General features: G+C 38.9%; 1 protein-coding gene across 1 annotated transcript in view; it reads right to left on the bottom strand.

The window, feature by feature from the left end:
• The window catches only part of LOC138164922 (cytochrome P450 2J2-like), a 35,359-nt gene extending 20,119 nt beyond the window's left edge, over nucleotides 1–15,240 (bottom strand). The window contains exons 1-4 of the mRNA XM_069092888.1: nucleotides 14,472–15,240; nucleotides 11,459–11,621; nucleotides 3,438–3,587; nucleotides 672–832 (exon numbers count right to left, since the gene is read on the bottom strand). Of these exons, the coding sequence (XP_068948989.1) occupies nucleotides 672–832; nucleotides 3,438–3,587; nucleotides 11,459–11,621; nucleotides 14,472–14,684 (687 nt within the window). The 5' untranslated portion in view covers nucleotides 14,685–15,240. The remainder of the gene's footprint in view (nucleotides 1–671; nucleotides 833–3,437; nucleotides 3,588–11,458; nucleotides 11,622–14,471) is intronic.
• Between the last annotated feature and the right edge of the window lie 7,067 nt (nucleotides 15,241–22,307).

Genomic DNA, 22,307 nt, shown 5'->3' with positions numbered 1-22,307 from the left:
TCTCTCTCTCTCTCTGTCTCCCTCCCTCCCTCCCTCCCTCCTTCCCTCTCTATCTCTGTCCCTCTCCTTCAGAGGTGAGGATAAAATAAAATTTCTGGTTTCCCTCAAACCCAGCTCAAGAGACAGCTTCTCTATGAAGTCTTTCCTGGGCCTCCTGGCTTCTAATGCAGCCAATACCAAAACTTTTCTCACTGTATCTATCTATTTGCATATACACTCACTTGAGGGCATATTATCTGGTCCCACAGAATATAAACCACCCAAGGTCAGGAGCTGTCCTTTTTGTCATTGAATCCTCATCTCCTACCACAGTACTTGGCACACAGTAGGTACTTATTGAATTTTGTGAATTGATAATATTGGTAAAGATCTTAGAAAAACTTTAAAACTGTATAGAAATTTGTTTCCTATTATTTGGGGGTCACGGTGTTCTGGAAAAGCATTGGGTCTCTCAAGTGTGTTCTTTAATGTTACTCTTTATACAAATCTTATTTCTTTCCTCTCTCCTTCTGATTACCTTTTACTGCTTAGAGGAACTCACTCCCAAGCTGACTTAGCTCCTGCCAATCTCTCACAGCCATTCTTCTTTTCCTGTTTCTTTTACCCATGGAGGAAGTACAGGGCCAAATTGAGGCTGAGCCTGCCCTGTCCAGGAATGAAAGGTCTGTTACCTGACACTCCCAGCTAGTTTCAAGCACCGTGACAGTATCCAAACTCTTCAGCAGCTCTTGAAACTGAGAATCATGATAGTCAAAACGATGTCCAAAAGTTATGGAGCAGATGATATTGGAAACAGCATTGTTGATCTGAAAGTGGGGGTCAAAGGGCTGTTCTGTTGACCAGAAGAGAAAGGGAACAGGCTACTCTTCATTTCACTCATGTTCTTTAAAGGAACCTAGCAGAGCTTTCTACCTTTTTCTCCTAAACATTTTTTTCTTCATCTCCCCTCTCCCCCACCCCATACCCGCCAGCACAATCTACTTTATTATTGTTGTCCGTGACCGGCTACTGCTTGGATAGATGTGAGAGAAAAGGAAAGAACACACTTAATTTTTAATATTTAGTCAAGACTTGAGATTTAATTGGCATATTTTGTTTAGACATAGATTACCTGTGACTTTGGGAAAGTTATTTATCTGGCTTTGCCTACATGTACTCATCAATAAAATGAAGGGGTGTAATGGTAAGGGAATTTGAAGATCTTCCCTGCCCCTTAAGGTTCTTGCTTGGAGCCCAACAAGAGAAGGTTGCTTAGGGGAGGCTTGTTTTTTCAGGAATGCCCACACCTTGTTACTTTGTAGTTAGGCAGTGTGTCACCACGGTTGTGATGTCCTCTGACCCTGGAGAAGGCTATATATATATTCCCCGAGGTGAGGTTTTCCTTTGGGGCTCACTATGGAAAGAGTTGTGTGATTTGGCCAGATGAGACTCTGGGTAGCTGTTGAACCCCCAGCTTTGAAAACCCAGATGTTGGTGCTTCTCTCTTTGTTAATTATGTATGTATGTAATGATCAGAGAGCCAGAAGCTCTATCTCTTGGTTTGTTGAATCATATTATTTTCTGTCTCTTTTTTTTGTCTGCTTGTAATTTCTATTTCTATTTTCTGAAATTCAGGGTGCTGACTTGTTCCCCTGAACTAAGTGAATGATATATGTTGACTAAAGTAAGATTGTTAACCCATTTTTAGTTGTTTTCCTTTAGAAAAACAGATTAAAGAACCTTTGCTAGCAGCCATCCTGAGTATGCTAGGGTGCTTGCTGTTACAGGTGGTTGGACTAGTTGACCTCTCAGGGCCCTCCTAGTTTCTGTCTAGGGTATGTCATGTGCCTAGATTCACAAAGATGTGCCCATCTATGTAATAAGCATGAGTACACACACGCATAAAGTTGTATGTATGCATATACAAATAAAAACCCATGACTACATACACCTTTGGGCTCCTTGCATACATGTGAGCAGTAGAACTGAAATGATTACTGGAGATACTGGGATGGGAAGGAAAGATATGAGAAGGTGAATAAGGAAGGGAGCCAGTATCATGTAGCGCATAAGGTACTGGACTTGGAGGCAGCAAGACCCAGGCAAGCTCAGACATTTACTAGCTGGGTGGCTGTAGTTCTAGTGCCTTCCCACTGCTGATTATTTCCAGTTTCTCCTGTTTAGCTTCTCTCTGTGCATCGCTGTTTGCATGTCATCTCACTCCTTGGACTAGGAGCTCCTAGAGGACTCTCTTTTTCCTTTCTTTATATACCCAGGATTTAGCACAGTGCCTGGAATAGAGTAGGCACATGCTAAATATTGATTGACTGACTGAGTGACTGACATAAGGCAAGAAACTTGACTGCTCTTCTCCTCAGTTGTCTCATGTGCAGAATGGGAGGGAAGGTTGGATTGATGGGCAGCAAGGTTCACTCTTACCCTAAATCTATAATAAGAGGAAACAATAGGAGAAGAAAAAGGAAAGTAGGGGAAGATGGGAAGAAGAAGAGAAGGACAAATTAGAAGCATAGAAAGAGGAGGAAGAGTAGAAAAATGAATGTCTACAATAACAGCATTGCAACAAAAAGATAACTTGGATAGACTTAAGAACTTTGGCTCAATGCAGTACCAACCACAATTCCAGTGCACCAATTATGACACCTGCTACCCACCTCCTGACAAACAGGTGATGTGCTTAGGTTACACAATGAGTTAAGTGTTTCTGGGCATGGCCAATGTAAGAATTTCTTGTCCTTGACTATTTATATTTGTTACTGGGATTTTCTCCAGTGAGAGGAAAAAAAAATAAGGAATGAAAATAAATGATGAATGAAACAAATAATCAAAATGTTAAAAAAAATTAAGATAGCAATATGTATAGGTGAGTGTGTGTCTGTGTGTATGTGTGTGTGTATGCTAAGGAGTAGAAAGGGGAGAACAAGGCAAAAGAGAAAAGCAGAAAGTGAAGAATGAGAGAGAAGACACTTAAAAAAAGGAAACAGGTGATTCAGTAAGTAGAAAGGTAGACAGGTGATTAGGAAGAATAAAGAGTTAGAGAAGGGCAGCAGAGGAGAATAGAGACAGGGGTGTGTGTACATGTGTTTGTGTAGGGAGTTCCTGGAGTGACCAGACAAGGAAGGACTCCATGTGGGGCATTTGAAGAATGGATACATGTTTGTGTGTTGATGGCAGAATATAATGATAAAGGCATTTAAGAGATTTGACCATCAAGGGGTCCCTTTCTTTCCTTATTGCCTCATTTATTCCTAGAGGACAATGTTGGGTCTTTAAGACTTTCCCCAGGGCTGAGGTCCAGGGTATTTAGCCCATCTCCAGTCTAGGGATGACCTCTCTCCCCCTGCTCCTCCCACCCATAATTAAAGATATTTTTTAATGATCATTTGGTCAAAATGACAATTAGAAGCCACTGAAAATACCTCTGCCTGAGCAGTGCTCACCTTTTTCTTCCCTGATAGCATCAATGAGATACCTGGCCTCCTCCCGGATCCGATCTTCCAGGCTCTTCTTTCCCAAACCAAAGTTCCTTAGTGTCATCAGGGTAAATCTTCTTTGCTGTCTCCACTCTTGGCCATTAGACATTACTAAACCTAAATAATAATTATAATAATTTATATCACTATTTCAGAAGATCTGTAATTTTACTGGTATGTTTATAATGGAATTCAATTCGACAAGCACTTAAAAAACAGCTACTATGTGCAGTACACTGTACTGGGCATACAAATAGTAAGGGCAAGACAGTTTCTTCTCCTAAGGAACTGACACATGCACTAGGGAAATAACACTTAAAGTTCAACTGTAGGGCATACAAAAATAGCTAGAAGTTCTAAAGACAAATCAGAGGGAGGTGGCAAGGCTCAGAGGTCAGCAGTGTCTGCAAGTAGGTCGTGTAACTTGGGCTACATAAGCATGAGCTTCTGATTTCCTCAATCAGAGGTGGCTGACTGCTGGAGGAGTTTCTGCTTTGGGAAAGGCAATTATGGATGGGGGAAGAGGCCAAGCCCTAACCTGGATGGACAGATCCATTTTTGACCTGAGTCATCTCATGTGGCCCTTGTTGACTTCATCAGGGTCACAGTCCAGGCAGGGCATTGACACCTTTGGCACATGGGTGCTGGATATACCACAAGCAGACTGCTATTCCCTACTCTGCTCTATGTCATCTGCAATTTGTAAGCCCCCTCCACCTTGCTGACAGTGCAATATCAAAGAGTCAACCCCATTTGTCTCTATCCAAGGATGCAGGAAGGGGTACAACAGGAACCTTGGGATACTCCTTTCCCAAGAAGTATCTTTGCTATGAAGAACTTGGGAATTGAGGCCTAGAGAGAGTAAGGGAATTACCCAAGGTCACACAGGTAAAACATGGCAGACCTGAGACTCAAAGTGAAATACTGAGACTTCATAGTCTGTGACCTTTCCATTGCTTCTTGCTGTCTCATAAGAGTATTCTTTCTACACTAAGACTGGCCTTTTATGCATGTCTCATGAAGGGCCTTCTTTTAGAGAGAGAAGGCCTTTTGGAATGTAGTAGTTACCACAATCCTTTAGGCAGTCCAGCCTTGGGGGGAGAGGGGGACTTGATTGAGATGTCTTTACTTTTTTTTTTATCAAAGGCAGAGTGTCTCTTTGTTTACCTGATTTGTAAATGGTTAATTTCCCCATGCCACATGAGTCCTGTTTCACCAGCATATTAGAAAAGATCAAGTAGCAGAGAGAGAGAGATTACAAGAGTGAAAAAGTCCTAAAAAAATGGTGGTACCTTTGACAAGACAGAAAAATGAAGGAAGAAGAGATGTGTCTGAGGCAAGAGAATCATGGGAACTCACAGTGGTTGGATGTTTCATATTATACAGTCTGATGGGTTCACCCCAATAATGTGCAGTATGTCATAAGTTATTGTTAAGGTAAAAAGAGAGGAGTTAGTAGAAAGTCAGCAGAATTGTATTGATGGTGTCATGTGGAAGAGAGATTAGCATTTTTCTGCTTGTCCCCCCCCTCCACCCCTGAGGGCAAGAATGGGAGCAATCCCTGAAAGACATAAGGAGGAGAACTGAAGTTGGAGGGAAGGACAAGCTTCCGATCAGTTAATATTGCCCTAGAGAGTCATGGACTTCTTTGAAAGGTGGTGGGCTCCCAATCCTTAGAGGTCTTCCAGCAGAGTCTGGATGACCATTTGTTGGGAATGTTGACAGGACGTTCCAACTTAGATCCAAGCAGTCTTGGGCAGTTACTAAGGTCCCTTATGCCTCTGAGATCCCACAATTCTTTCAAATGTCAAAGTATGCACCCTGAGACCTTTCATTCATTCATTCAACAAGCATTTTTAAGTAATGAAGAATAAAGCCTTGCATTAAGTAATGATAGAGATATAGGCAGGGTTAGACTGTCTGAGCTCTAATGGAAATACATTTCCATATTGTTGGGGAGGTAAACCAGAAACTCCTCCATAAATGCATAAGTGTCAGTCAACAAACCTTTATTCTTATGTCTTGGGCACTGTGCTAAGCACTGGTATTGGTCATTATTATGAATTCATACATAAGTTCAAGACTAGTCCAAATTTCCTTGATATCAGACACAGGAGAATTCATTATTGACAAGGGAAAGCTTCCTTGAGAAGGTAACTTTGTGAATTGGCTCTTGAAAGATTTCAAGAGACTAAGAGGTGGGGAAGGAGAATATTCCAAATGAAGGGCATAGCATGGAGTAAAGGCATAGTTCATAAGCTAGAACTTTGGTCCTGGAGGTAAGAAGACCTGGGTGTAAATCATGACTGATATTTACGAGCTCCCAGCTTTGTTAATCTCATCTGTAAAATGGGGGTGGGGGTTGGACTGGGTGGCCTCTAAGTTTTCTTCCAGCTCTCAATCTGTGATTCTATGATTGTACTGGAGGGGGGGGGGAAATCTCTTTTGGGAGAAGTATCTGGCAAGTTTGGCTGAAGTATTGGGGAAATGGACATGTATGTCATAAATAAAGATAGAAAGATTGACTGAAGGCTATCAATGATGTGGCAAAGAATCACAGAATGTCCAAACTGGAAGGATCCAGTCTGACAGTACCTAATTTCAATTGGTTCCTTACTATGCCTGGCCAATCCTTCTGTTCTGCCCTTAATGACTCCCTATCAAAGTCTTTTACAATTTTCAAAGACTTTATAGTCTTTACAATGACTTTTCCAAGCCTTTGTCTTCTCTCATATTCCACCAAGCCAAACTTAGGGCAGATGTCTAAGTCTCCTTCTTCTAGAAGATGTTCTTCCATCAGTTTCACTTCCATGCCTTCATTCCTTAAGTCATAGTAACATCAATTCTCCTCTCCTTTCAATAATAGAATAGGTAATTCTAATCCATGCTAACTTCTTCATCTTTGTTCCCATCCACTCTCACCACCCCTTCTCAGTCACCTTCTACCAACTGTCACCTCTTAGATTTTGACCTATAAAAAAGTAAAGAAATTCAAAGAAATTTTAAAAAGAAAGTTAACCAATTTTGAAAAAAAGAGATACAAAATCCTAAGGAAGAAAATTACTACTTGAAAACTAGAATTGGGCAAGTGGAATCAAATGACATTATAAGGCACCAAAAAATTATAAAACTAGAAAAAATAGAGATAATCTGATATATCTCATTGGAAAAAAAAACAGCTTAACTAGAGAACAGATTGAGGAGAGGCAATATGAGAATTGTCCATCTACCTGAAAGTTATGAGCAAAAAAAAAATCTGGATACAACATTATAAGAAATTATTAAGGAAATTGTACAGAAGTTCTAGAATAAGAAGATAAAGTAGAAATATAAACAGTCCATTGATCACCTAAAGAGATTCCAAGAAAAAGGCTTATGGTAATGCCATAGCCAAATTTCAAAATTCCCAGGTTAAAAAGGAAATATTGCATATATATTTATGTTGGAAAATATTGCAAACAATTTACATACTGAAGTAAAGCAATCAGGATTTTACAAGACCTAGCAATTTCTGCACTATACTATTATAAGGCTTGGAATATTATATTTCAAAGAGCAAAATAGATAAGGTTGCAGTCTTATGAATTTCTAGAGAGGTGAGAAAACTGGGGAATAATGTGAGGAAGAGACTATTAGAAGCATATATAGATTAAGATTTAGGAGGGTTTGGTAAATAGAGAAAGTAATTTTAGAGGATGACTAAAATAAAGAATAAGAAGGTAAGAGAAGAAGATAAGGTAACAGTGACATGGTAAAAATGATTAGGAAAGAAAATAGTAAAAATAAAATGGAGGAAAATTCACAGATAGTAATTATAACTTTGAATGTGAATGGGATGAAACTCACCCATTAAATGAAAGCAAATTGCAGAATGGATTAAAAATTAGAGGTCTATGAGAGATACACACACAATTTAAATGAAGAGTTAGAGTAGAATTAATCATGATTCAACTGATGCAAAAAAGGCAGATTATGATCTCAGACAGTATTATGGCTAAAATAGACTTAATTAAAAGAGATAAATAGGAGAGTAACTACATTTAGATAAAAGGTACCATAGACAATGAAGCAATATCAATGCTGAACCTATATGCACCACATACCATAGCAGCTAAAATTTTAAAAGAAAAATTAAATGATTTACAAGGGGAGATATATAGCAGTTCCATAATAGAAGTCTTTAATCTTCCTGTCTCATAACTAGATAAATTGAACCAAAAAATAAATAAGAATGAAGTTAAGGAAGTAAACAGAATTTTAGATAAACTAGATATAATAGGCATCTGGAGAGAATTGAATGGAAATAAAAAAGGAATCTACCTTTTTCTCAGTGTGGTGCTTTTATAAGATTTGGCCATATATTAATACATAAATATTTTATAATTAATAGCAGAAAAATTAAAAGTATCATTTTCAGATCATAATTAAATAAAAAAGTACATTTAATAAGGGCCCAAGGAAATACAGATTCAAAACTCATTGGAGATTAAACAATCTCATCTTAAAAAATGACTTGGTTAAAGAAAAAATCATAGAAACAATAATTTCATAAGAGAATGAAAATAATGAGACAACATATTTCTAAATGCTTATATCAATAAAATAGAGAAAGAGCAGACTAATGAATTGTATATGGAATAAAAAACAACCCTAGAAAAAGAACATTAAAAATCTCCAATAAACACCAAATTGTATGTCATAAAAAATTAAGCGTGAGATTAATAAAAGTGAGAGTAAAAACTATTTAATCAATAAGTAAAAGTAGGAGTTGATTTTGCGGGAAAAAAAACAAATAGATAAAATTGGCTAATATGATTAAAAAAGAGAGAGAAGGAAACCAAGTCACAAGTATTAAAAATGAAAAGAATGAATATACTGCTAGTAAACATGAACTTAAAGCAATTATAAGGATATATTTGGCTTAATTTGTTGTTTAATTTAACAATTTAAGTGAAATGGAAGAAAATGTACAAAAATATAAATTGCCTAGATTAGCAGAAGAAGAAATAGAATATATAAATGCACTTTATTTTAGAACAAAATTAAGGGCCATAAATATGCTTCCTAAAAGAAAAATTCCAGGATCAGATGAATTTACAAATGAATCCTATTAAACATTTAAAGATCAACTAATTCCAATATTAAATAAATTATTTGGAATGATAAAGAAATGATAAAGAAAATTCTACCAAACTCCTTTTATGAAACAAATATGATATTGATATCTAAACGAGGAAGAGTAAAAAAAGAAAAAGAAAATTATTGACAAATTTCACTAATGAACATGGGTGTAAAAATCCTAAATAAAATTCTAAATAGAGATTACATTAATATATTACAAACATTATACATTATGATCAAGTGGGATTTATACCAGGAATGCAGTGGTGGTTTAATTTAAGGAAAACTATCATCACACTTGATTATATCAATAATAAAACAAAAAATATCATATGATTTTATCAAGAGGTGCAAAAAAATGTTCTTGATAAAGTACAACATTCATTTCTATTAAATGTACTCAAAAGTATTGGAATAAATTAATTTTTCCTAAGTTTAAAGCATTTATCTAAAACCACCAGAAAGCATTATTTGAAATGGGAATAAACTCGAGGTCTTCCTAATAAGATCAAATGTAGAAGAGGGGATGCCCACTGTCAACAATATTCATCAGTATTGCAAAACCTATCATTTTCTTCTAAGAGAAGAAAAAGAAATTGAAGGAATAAGAATGTGGAATGAGGTAATAAAACCATCTCTCTTTTTTTTTTTTTTAAAGCAATCGGGGTTAAGTAACTTGCTCAAGGTTACACGGCCAGTTATTTCTGGGTGCGGTGCTGAGTATCTGAGCCTGGATTCGATCTCCAGGTCTTCTCAACACTGCAGCCCATGCTCTTACTCTCTGTGCTACCTGGCCACCCCAAAACCATCTCTTTTTGAAGGTAATATAATGATATATGTGAAAAATCCCAGTCACCTAAAAAGTTAGGTGAAGTAATAATTTTAGCTAAGTAGCAAGATTTAAAGTAAATCCACATTAATCATGAGCCTTCTTATATATCACAAAATTCTTCAAAAGACATAGTAAAAGGTATCCTATTTAAAATAACTCTAGCCCAGGCCAAGTTCCCCTTGGTCATTGTTTGGGCCCTGATTGGCTCAAAGTGAATGTAAATGGCAATTGTTTCTGTTTTAGGTAGAAACTCTGAGGGTCTTCCCCTTCCAGACTGATTTTTTTCTTCTTTTATTTCTGACTAGGTGAAGATGTCATTCTATGACTCATTTCTTACCTAGCTTTTATCACCGAGTGGGCATTGCCTCATGGAAGATATTACTTATCAGACTTATGCATAGGTGAACAATTTATGAATAAACAAGAGACAAAGAATTAAGTTAGATAAAAATAAATAATTTTGATTATACTAAATTAAAAAACATTTTTAGTGCAAGTAAAACAAATGTAGCCAAGATCAAAAGGAAAGCATAAAATTGGGGAAAATTTTGTAGATATTTTATCAGATAAAGGTCTCATATCTAAAATATAGAAATAACTTTGTCAAATCTAAAAGAATATGAGTCATTACCCAACTGATACATGGTCAAAGGACATGCATAGGAAGTTTTCCAATGAAGAAATCAAAACAAGTTATAGACATGGGGGGGGAATGCTTTAAATCATTATTAATTGAGAAATGCAGATTAAAATAACCTTGAGACATCATTTTACACCTACCAGATTAGCTAAAATGATTGAAGGGGATGGCAACCAGCATTGAGGTGGTGGGGGGGGGATTGCAAAAATTGGGACACTAATTCATCACTAGTAAAATTGGGAGCTGATCTGACAATTTTGGAGAGCAGTCTGGAATTATACCCAAATAATTACTAAACTACCCCTATCCTTTTATCTAGCAATACCACTACTAGGTCTATTTCCAAAGATAATTAGGGAAAAGGGAAAAGAACCCATATATTCTAAAATGTTTATAGCAGCACTCTTTGTGGTAGCAAAGAACTAGAAATTGCAGGGAAACCTATCAATTGACTGAACAAGTTGTAACATATGGTTGTAACTGAATACTAGTGTGCTATGAGAAATGATGAACTTAACTATCTTTTTAAATTTTTATTTATATATTTAATATTGTATTTATTATTAATTATTTTTATGTATTTAAATATATTAATTTTTATTGTACTGTGTTATAGAAATGTTTTTGATTCCATAAATTAAAAATAAAATAAATTTAAAAATGTAAAACAAAACAAGTCTTTGATCTTGGGATTTGATTTTACTGTATTCCTCCAGATGCAGGTGGATTTACTGGCACCTGAACCATCATGTGGGTCATAGGGTAAAAAGGCAGAATCATAAACCCATAGAACTTCAGAGTTGGAAGGGATCTCAGAACTCACCCACTCCAACTTGGACATAGTAAGTAACACCAACAAAATATACTGGACAGCTTTTACTTGAAGGCCTCCTATGAAGGGAAATCTACCATGTCTGAAGAAAAACCATTTCATTTTTGGACAGCTCTTGTGGTTAGGAAGTTCTTCCCAGCATCATGCCAAGTCATACCCCTTTGCAACTCTCACCCTTTGCTGGTTTTAGGGTCAAGACAGTTTCTATTAACAGGCCTTCAAACACTCTAAGACAATTGTCATGCCTCTCTTTCTCCTCCAACTTAGTCTTCCTTGTCTTCAAGTTAAATACTCCAAGCTCCTTCAACTCATCCTCCTATGGTATGAATTTGAACCCCTCCACCATCTTCATTGCTCTCCCCCTCAATCCTATTCCTCTCCCTCCACTTTCAGATGTGAAGGAAGGAAAATTCAAAGACCTATTTTTTTCTATCATGTTTCTTCTAGCCACAAGACCTCTATAGTGGGTTGAAATTCCCCAGGAGTAATGAAGTACAGGAATCAGAGATCTTTGAAAGAATCCTGGAGATAAAAAAATATTTATTACAATTCAAAGAACTCACCATGAGTTTTAAAGACATGGAAGTGGATAGGAATTTGAGGACGATCAATAAACACCTGGTCTTGGTTGACCAGGACCTCCTTGATCAGCGGCAATCCAGTTACCATCATAAAGGTAAGATTGCCAGCATATGTGCAGACAACATTCCCGTAGTCCTTGGCAAGCTGAAAAAGAATTAGTTTGAGTTGCAAATTTCCATTGCCTTTCTGATTATTTCTTGTCTGTAATGTTATCAGGTCATATTCTAGAAATTTCAATTCCAAAGGAGTCCACTCAATTCAGCCTGATCCAATTCCACTGAATTCAGTTTAGCTCAGCCCAACAAACACTGAATCTTACAAGTATATATCCCAACCCTGTGCTAGGAGCTGATCAGAAAGTCCCAAAAACCAAGCAGTTCCTTCTCTTGAGGAATTGATGTGGAAGGAAATTATTTTTGCATATATAAGTAAATACAGAAGGCATACAAAGGAAATTCTAAGTGATTTGAGGGGAGACCAGCACCTGGGAGGGATCTGGAAGGCTTCCTGGAGGAGATGGCCCCCTGAAGCTGAGCTTTGATGGAAACTGGGAATTCCCAAAGTTTCAGGGGAAGGAGTAGTATCTTCTAGACTTTGAAGTGGCTGACACATTCAAGGCAGTATGCTGGACTAGGAATAGGTGATGAAGCAGAACTCAGAGTTTAATACTGGGAAAGATTTGGAGGTAAACACTTGAACCACTGGAAATTCATTGGAGTGGGTAGCATGTAAGCTCCCAGAAGGCAGGGTCAGTTTTATTTTTGTTTTCTTAAATTCCAGCACCTAGCATAGTACCTAGCACAAAGCAGGTACTTACGAAATTATTGTTAATTGATTGATTCATTGATTGATTGGGTCTTCCCTCTCTGACATCCATCAAAGCCCTTTCAAAACTCAGGAGATGGTTTTTGAGAGGGATTAGAGGAAAAAGAAATCAATGCTCCTGCCAACATGGTCATGAGCTTTTCTTATCTTAGAAAGGCTTGTCCTCAGGTCACAGACACCCTTAGAGTCTGTCACCATTCTCTTGTCTGAAGCCATTACAGCTTGGTAGTACCCAAGAATGCTGGTCTTCTGCATCAAGGACCTCAGACAGTGAAGGACCTCAAGTTAATAGTATATGATGATTATTTTTAGGAACCACAGACATTTAGACTTCAAAAAGAAAAAAAAATACATAAGAGATGGGATGTGACAAGGGCTTATGACTTGAAATCTAGTAAGATCTGGATTCAGGTCCTACCTCTGACCCCTTCCTGGAATCAGTGACTGAACTTTTCCAAGGTTTAGTTTCTGCATATGTAGTAGCTATCTCAAAAGGATATGTTGAGGATTAAACGGGACAATGCATGCAAAGTTCTCTTCAAATGTGCAAGGGCTATATCAATCTCACCTGGGAGCCAGCATGGACTAGGGCTTAGAGCCCCAGCATCAGCATTATAAGGACCTGGGTTCCTGTCCCACCCTTGACCCATGCCAAATGTGTGACTCTTGGCAAGGTAGGAGGTGTCCAGTGGGTTGTTCCTGGATCTGTGCTTGGCCCTGGGTTAGCATTTTATCTGTGCTTCAAAGAAAGGGACAGATAGGGTGCTTATCTGATTTGCAGTCAGCATTAAGGCTGGAAGGATGGCTGGGTGATAGAGGCAACCAAAAAAAATTCAGTGGGTGGTGGTTGGACTGAATGCAATAAGGTGAAATTCAAAAGGGTTAAATGTGAAGTCTCACACTAAGATACAAAAACCAATTTCGCATGTACACTTAATCTGAAAAAAAGATCTGGGTCTTGATTTTTTTGGTTTTCTCGGCTTTTTGGTCTTGTTTTTTTGGTTTTCTGTTTTTTTTTTTTATTTTGATGACTGCTTTTCATTATAATCAGTGTCCTTTATAATTCTATATTAAGCATTTAAAACCATGACTCTGAGAGCGTTTCCATTGATTTCACCAGAATGACTGCCAGAGGGGTCCAGGACACAAAAAATGAAATTCCTTATATAGTAATTGAGTAAATCGTGTCTAATACAAGTCAACTGTGTGATATGTCAGGAAAAAATAAAATCATCATTGTTATTGTTTGGTGAATTTGATTTAAAGGACCATTATTGGGATGTCGGCAGAATAATATTAAAGCCCAGCATGGACTGATAAGGCCAGTGAACATCAGTGACCTGATGTGGCTTGGCCAAAGTCTGGAGATCCGATGGAGGGCCTGCGGGTTCTGAACTTCAGGGGTGTGTACATGTGAGCATTGTTCTTATTTTTGTTGTAGTCATCGTTCCTTTATTAGTCTGGTGTATCCTATGGGTTCCTTCTCAGAAGAAAGTTTGCAAATGCATAAAATAAAAATATAAGATTATAAGGGAAACCAAGAATATGAAATGTAATGAAAAAAAAGTTTTTAACTAAAATTCACTGACCACAGTTAAGTCCCTCTGATGGTAGAGTTTGCAGGGACCTCAGAGGCTGCCTCTGCCATTCCTGCCAGTCTATTAATGAGCATTTATTAAGTGCTTACCATGTGCAGGTACTGTGCTGAGCACTGGGGATACAGAAAACAGTCTCTCTAGGAGCTCACCTATCACTTTAGAGATATAATAATTATAATAACAATAAATAGCTGACATTTGCATAATGCTTAATATGGGCCAATCACTGTGTGAAGCACTTTGCAATTACCATTTCATTTGTTCAGAATCACAGAAATTGAGTCAAAAGGGTCCTCCCCAGGCATCCAATCCTGACCACATACAGTGTCACCAATGACACACCCCATGATGATGAGCATAGGCCTTTCTCCAGGTACCCACAGGTCAGAAGGGGTTGCAAACGCAGGCCCTTTAAGCCCCAAACCAGACGTCTTTTTCCATTGCAAGAAGCTGTTTCCCAGGTAGGGCCAGAGCAGGGATGGACCCCAGTCTTGTGGCTGCCCCATCCAGCACATTCCCCAGAGCCCCACTCACAGCCATTGGATTCTCACACTCCCATCTCACTCCTTACCTTTTGGATGCCAATTTGGGGGTTTTTAAAGTCAATCTGGAAGAAGTTGCCCACTATGGGCAGCCCAGGAGGCCCAGGGGGGTAGTTGAGATGCCTCCTCGTCTTCTTCAGATACTGTGCCAGGATTAGGAGGAAGGCAGAGAGGAGAAGGAGGGTCTGCAGGGGGGCTTTTTCCCAAAGAGAAGGAAGCACGGTTCCCAGAGGGAGCTGCATCTTTCTCCAGCCCGGACACCAAGACCAGACAAGCCAAGCTCCTCCTCCCTCTTCTTCTTCCTGCAGCAACAGCAGCAGCTGTGGGGCCACCAGAAGCAGCGTTCACGTGAGTGACAAAGCTCAAGCTGTGTTTGTCTCCTTGGAGCTGCTGCCTGGGCTGCCTTGTAGGCCAGGCAGTGAGAGCTCCAGGGAGTGCCAGGCTTCCCTCTGTGCCCCAGACTTCTGCCCTCTGCCAGGGCCTGCCTCCTGGGGACAAACACTTCCCCCTACGATCCCTCCTATCCCCGTAAAGAAGACTGTGCTTGTCTGCTGGGAACCAGAGAGAAGACTTGGCCAGAGAAGCCTGGGAAGGCTCCACACACAGACAGACCCACCCAGGGCAGCCCAAGTCACAGGGCCAGGAAGTGGCTTTAAGGCAGGAAATGACTCAGAACTTCATCCCCTTGTTTAGGCAAGCAGCAGACTGAGGTCCAGGGAGGCCAGGAAGCTGACAAGGTCTCAAGGTTCTGTGTAAGTTTAGAGTCTTCAATGGAACCCAACTGAATGGGCTTCAAGTCAATATTCTTCTCCCTATTACAAACTGCCTGCTAATGGGACTGAGAACTAACATACAGGGGCTCTGAACCTGAGATCCAGGGAGCACTAAGAGGTGTGCCGATAGATTTCGGTGGGTCTGGGAACTTGAATGAGAGAAAATCATTTCAACTTTATTGGAGTAATTAGAATAAAATTCCAATAGGTTTGGAATAAATTAGGACAATTAGAATAAAATCCCTACACAACTGGAACAATAGATCTCAAAGTCCAATATAATTGGAATTGATTGGGATAATTAGAATAAAATTCTAACATAGCTGGGATAAACTAAACTAAAATTTCAATATATTTGGAAAAAAATTTTCATATAATTTTGTTAAATTGGAATGTAATTCCAATATAATTGAAGTAAAATTCCAATATAAGTAGAGAAAAAAATGGAAAAAATTAGAATAAAATTCCAATCTATTTGGCATAAATAAGAATAAATGGAATGATTAGAATAAAATACCAATATATTTCAATATAATGGGAATTTCATTTGTAATCCCATGTAGGCTATTTTACGAATTTGTTATTCTATGAAAGGCTCCATAGGCTTTAGCAGACTGCTGGAGAGGTTTGGAGCACAAAGAAGGTAGAAACCACCTTTTCTGATAGGCAGGTACTCAGTGCTTGGAGCTACTTTTCAAACCTTCCTCAGTCTGTGAGGTTGGGACCAGGAGCCAGGGGTTGATGGACATTATTGTGTTTTCCTTCCAGTGGTCTTCATGGATTTGGAGTTAGAGCGTCTGGGCTTGAAATCGAAGTCTTCCAATTTTGCTTCCCTGGGCCTTTATTTTCTCCTCTTTAAAAAGTAGGTTGGACTACCAGAGGTATCAGACACCAACTCCTGCCAGAAGCATCATAGCTCTTCACTCCTGAGTAGGGCCAGGGACAAACTAAAATGTGATTTAGAAACATTTAACAAAATAAACATGCTATACAACATAGATAATGTCGATATATGACTTTCTAAGCCTGTAGGTTGACACACCTGCACTAAATGACCTCTAAGTTCCCTTTCCACTCAAAAGTTATGCTCTCTCACTATGGAAAGAAAAGCTGTGTCCACTGTCCTCAGGCACTGTGTAAACAAGAGGTAAAGGTTAGGGAGATAGCCTTATGGACAAAAGGCCAATCAGCAACTCACAGTTTATTTAAGAATAATAGAAGATTTTATGTGTAAGAAGTCTTAGAAATCGTAGGATAATAAGGTCACAGATCTGAGGCTGGAGGGATCTCAGAGGCCATTTAGAGGCCAATGCTCTCATTTTACCACTGAGGAAACTGAGGACCAGAGGAGATGAGACTTGACAGTGGGGACCATCATCAATCACCATTATCCTATTATTCTATAGGAATTTAAGGTTTACAAAGAATTTTTCCCTTTAAAAAATAGTCAATTGATTTCTTTTTAGTTTTCAACATTCATTTCCATATGACTTTGAGTTCCAAATTTTCTCCTCATCTCTCCCCTTCCCCCAGTTTGCCCTCCCTTCTTGTTAGTATTCCCTTCCCCCATACATTCTTGTAGGGCAAGATAGATTTCTATACCCCATTGCCTGTATGTCTTACTTCCCAGTTGCATGTAAAAACAATTTTTAACATTTGTTTATAAAACTCTGAGTTCCACATTCTCTCCTTTCTTCCCTACCCACCCACCCTCACTGATAAAGCAAGCAATTAAATATCAGTTATACATGTTTAGTTATGCAAAACACTTCCATAATAGTCATGCTGTTAAAGACTAACTATATTTCCCTCCATCCTATCCTGCCCCCAACTTATTTTATTTTCTCCTTGGACCTATTTCCTCCTTTTCAAGTATTTGCTTTTAACTACCCTGTTACCCAACCTGCCCTCCCTCATATCATTTCTCCCCCCTTATCTCCCTTTCCCCTTACTTTCCTGTAGGGTAGGGTACACAATTGAATGTGTATGTTATTTCCTCCTTAAGCCAAATCTGATGAGAGTAAGGTTCACTCATTATTTCTCACCTCCCTCCTCTTCTCTTCCATTGTGAAACCTTTTATTATGTCAGATAATTTATCCCATTCTACCTCTCACTTTCTCCTTCTCCCAATATATCCCCAGGCTTCAGAGATTCTGTATTGAGGGTTTGATCCCCCTATTGTCTGTGGGTTCAGAGTTCTGGAAGCAGCCATTACTAATGCTGCTTCTGCTTCTGCTACCGCTACCACCCCTACCACCCTGGGCTGTGGCTGGCCCCAAGTTGGACCACACTCCTCTTTCACCCAGGTCCCACAGAGTTTTTCCACTGACCTTCTATGTTGTCTTTGGCATTTGTGGGTTGAGAAGCTTGGAAACTGCCACAGTGATTTAGTCCTGTAAGGCCTGCTCCAGCCCGGTCTGTGCCAGCATGGGCCACACCAGACTGTGCTCCACTCCCAGCCAGTGTGATAGACCCTTCCCGTCGACCTTCTTGGGGTGGAGATTTGCTTCATTCTTTCATTTTATGGGTTCTGTAGCTCTAGAATTTGTTTAGAGTTATTTTTTTTACAGATATTTGGAGGGTCTCTGCTCTTAGTCTGCAGTCTTGGCTCTGCCCTCCCTACAAGAAATTTTTCATGTGTTATTGCATTTGTTGTTTACAACAATCCTGTCAAATAAATGTGATTATTATGCCCATTTTACAGATGGGGAAACAGACTGAGAGAGGTTAAAAGACTTGCTGAGGTTTGCATAACTAGTAAGAAGAATATGAGGCAAGTTGTGAATTCAAGTCTTCTGACCTCAAGTGCAAGGGTGGCAGCGGCCAAGGTTAAATAGGTGGTCATTTGTAGGGGTGGGATTCAATCCCAGGTCTTCTGATTGAAAGTTTTCTTACTACTTCATCCTGCCTCCCTTAAGTGATAAAATATTTGCTATAGTAAGCTGGATTTTTTCTAACTAACGTCTCTGAGTGGTCCACAACCTAGCATGATCTCAGCTGTAATTCTATACTGCATGTCAGAAAGCTCTATCTACACATGCATATACATATACAGAGACATATATACACATACATACAGACACACATCTATACATGCATTTATCTATACACTTATATATACATATATACACTAAATATACATTTATATATAAACATATTTTATATGCACACACATATACACATACATATATACAGAGAGAGAGAGGAGAAAGAGACAGGGAGAAACAGATAGAGATACAGAAAGGCAAAGAAAAAGAGAGACGTACATATATGTACATATATATGAGATGATAAATATCTCTGAGGAATTTAATTTAAAATTAAATGTAGTCCAAATACATATTACATCTTACATTTAAGAACAAAAACTCAATTTCACAAACACAAGATAGATGAAGTATGACTAGAGAGGGTATGGGTGAAAAGAGAACTGGTAATCAAGTTGACAGCGAGGTCAGTATTAGCCACTGTTTTGCCAAGGCAGCCAAGAAGGCTGTGGCACCCCTAGGGTATGTGAAAAAAAGTGCAGAGTACAGGGCAAGGGAGGTGATGCTATGCCATCCTCTATCCTTCTCTGGCATCCTCTGAGACATTGTCTTCAGTTCTGGGTACCATGGTTTTAGAAAGGACACTGATTATCAATAGAGGAAGTAAAGAAGACTCATATGTTTATGACTTTAGAAGTATAAGGGGTGTTAGTGGTTATCCAGGCCAAACCCCTTATTTTACAGATGAAGAACTGAAGTCCAGAGAGGGGAATGACTGGCCCAGGGTCACATGGGTAGTATCAGATCAGATATGAGAACCCAGAGTCTCTGACTCCAAACCCTTTCCACTGTACCACCCTACCTCCAGAAAAAAAAAAAAAACCTTGGAATCATGCTGTAGGAGGAACATTTGCTTACCTTACAGAAGATTGTGGGTATTTAGGGAGCGAGGGTTGGGCATGGAACTGTCTTCAGTTCTTTAAAGAATTGCCAAGTGGAAGAGGGATAAATAAGATATAATTACCAGAAGGAAGGCACTAGAATTAAGAAGGTTGGGGAGAGTTTTCTATAGAAAATGGCATTAAGACCTAGGTATGGCCTACTAGACGCCCCTGAGTCTGCTTTCTGCTCAGAGATACGGTTATCCTGTAACTACTTTGACTTCATTCCATTTATTCATTAATCAATCCACAAGCATTTATCAATGGATAAGATTTATATGGTGCTTTAAGACAAAGTGCTTATATTATCTCATTTCATCCTCACAATAAACTATGAGGTATGTATGATTGTTACTCCCACTTTACAGATAAGGAAACTGTGTATTTACCCTTGTCTCCCACGATGAAGTGGCCTTACTCTTTACCAAGACTGACCCTTCTGGTTGTTCAAGTGGTCCCACTCCATCCCATCTCCCCCAGAATATTGCCCCCCACTGTATTACTAATTATTAAACTTGCTCTCTTTCCTTGTTCATTTTTTGCTGCCCACAAGCATGCCATATCTCCATCCTCAAACACCTCTCATGATCCTTCTACCCCACTATCAAATGTGCCCTCTTCTCTCTTCTGACCCTGCTAGCACCCGGGTGTAGGCCCGTATCATATCACACCTGGCTTATTGATCTTCCTGCTTCCAATATCTCCCCACTACAATCCATCCTCACATTCAGAAATTTAGAAGAATTTAATGTGAATGGACCACAGTCTGAAGCAGCAGGAAATAACAGCAAGGCTATTGTTTTGTTTTGTTTTTCCTGAAAAATGGTCAACCTGTTTTTGAAACAGTGTGTTAAGGGAATTTGAGGGTCTTCCCTGCCTTTAAATAGGCACATAGAGCTCTAGTGCAGAACTAATCAGTCTCTGGACTGCAGGGAGTTTCCAATGAAGTGCTGAGGCCCAGAGATTTTTAAGCTCCTTGGCACTCAACCAATCAGAAGCAGTCTTTGTTATATATCCTGGGAGGTTGGCATGTTGCTTTTGGGGGTTCACTTATAAGAAGGACGTTGTGATTCACTGGTTGAAACTCTGAGTATTTGAATGTTCAGTACCCTCCTGACCCCAGCCACTCAGTTGTAAAGCCTCTCTCCATCCCGTGGTGTATGTGAGATGTATAGCAATATTGCTTTGATTCAGGCAGAGTACTGTCTGTTGGTCTTTATGCTAATTTCTCTGATTGTACTTTCTTTAACTTTCAGAGTTCTGACTTTTCCCCTGAACTAGTGAACATAATTAAAGAACCCTGAAAAGTTGACCCCTTAAAAGTTGCTTTACTTTAAGAAGATTCAGGCAGAGTATTGTCTGTTTGTCTTTATGCTAATTTCTCTGATTGTACTTTCTCTAACTTTCAGAGTTCTGACTTTTCCCCTGAACTAGTGAACATAATTAAAGAACCCTGAAAAGTTGACCCCTTAAAAGTTGCTTGACTTTAAGAAGAGCAGATCCAAGAACCTGTCCTAGCAGGCCAACCTGGGTGTGTAAGGGTACTTGCTGTTACACTTGCAGTTTGCTACTGGTATGTCTGTCTCTTCTGTAATGATCTAATCTCAACAGAAAATCTCTAGGGGACATCAGGGTATTTAAATAGCCCATAATGAACCATGAATGTTCTCTCTCAGAATCATGATTCATCTTAAATAAAGGAGTTAGAAAGAGTGCTTACACAGGACACAGACTCTCTTGAAATATACATTTTCTCCATTTGGAATCTTTCTTACTTTTTTCCAAAACTGTCTTTTCCTCCAGCTGTCAGTACCGCATTCTTGAAAATGCAAATTTGTTCCTAGAAATGAAGTTATTTGCAAAGCTGCATTAAGAATCAGATTCAGACCCAGAAACTATCTTAGAAAACATCAAGTCCAACTCCCTCATTCCACAAATGAGGAAACTGAGGCACAGAAAGATTGCAAAGCAAATTTTTAAGTAATATTTAAACCCAAATTTTCTTTAAAATTTTGCCACTTAACATTTAATACCTGTGTAACTTAGGTGGCACAGTGGATAGAGTGCTAGGCCTGAAATCAGGAAGATTCATCTTCATGAGTTTAAATCTGGCCTCAGATAATTATTAGCTGTGTGACCCTGGGCAAGTCACCTAACCCTGTTTTCCTCAGTTTTCTTATCTGTAAAATAAAAAAAATCTGAGTAGATGGCTTCTCAGTTGTCTTTAGTTCTAAATTTATACTTCTCCAATTTATTATTGTTGATAAGGATGCTTCAGTAGGTTTCAGTTATGATTTGGGGTATGTGACTTATCTATTGACACAGACCAAGTAAATTAACCTCTTTTGCCTCCATCTCTTCATCTATAAAGTGAGGGAGTTGGAAGAAATATCTCCAAAGCATCTTCCAGGTCAGTAATCAATGAGTCTATCAATCCAGGATCTGTGATCACTCACTAGGAGTGGTAAAATACATAAAGCAATGAACAATGTGCAACAAAATCTTAGCTACCCACCATCCGGCCTTTCAGAGCCCTGTGCTTTCAAGAACCTGAAAGTAACTCCCCCAAAGTCTTTGGCAATGAAATAGGCCAAGAAGCCAGGAATAATGAATGAAGGTGAGAATTTAAGAACTAAAGCTTATACCCGGTAGCTGCACTTGGTAGGAGTATGCATGGTGTTCCAGGTGCATGCCCATTCATCTTAATCTCTAGCATTCACCTATATTTTCTCATTAAAACACAGATTTAGGATTGTACCATTCAGATACACCTCATCTGCCAGGGCTCTTTCCTTATTATCCTCAAATTTTGGAGTCACTGGAGAAGGGACCACGAACATCCAATAAGCACATAATCTCACTGGCAACTCCGTGTTTGCCCCACCTTAATTCTCTGCCCTCTCCACGTATTCTAAGTCAAAATTCTTTCTAGGAGTAAACAAGCCAATCCCTTGGGGATCAAGGTCCAGACTGATCCATCCTCTGCCCACAAAATACCTTTAAACTACTCCTACTATCCCCACCCAATATCCACACAATCACACTTAGAATTATTCTCTTGTTCTCATACTAATATTCAATTTAGTTTTTCCACTGCCATTCAGTAATGTGTACATACAAGGCCGGGGATTGTCCTGACTGCTTTTTAGTGGCTTTGGGAGTG

This window comes from Petaurus breviceps, unplaced genomic scaffold, assembly GCF_028583685.1.
Source record: "Petaurus breviceps papuanus isolate PSGF00001 unplaced genomic scaffold, PetGlider_PUasm1.0 207, whole genome shotgun sequence".
NCBI lineage: Eukaryota > Metazoa > Chordata > Mammalia > Diprotodontia > Petauridae > Petaurus > Petaurus breviceps.
This window is presented reverse-complemented; position numbering and strand designations above follow the sequence as displayed.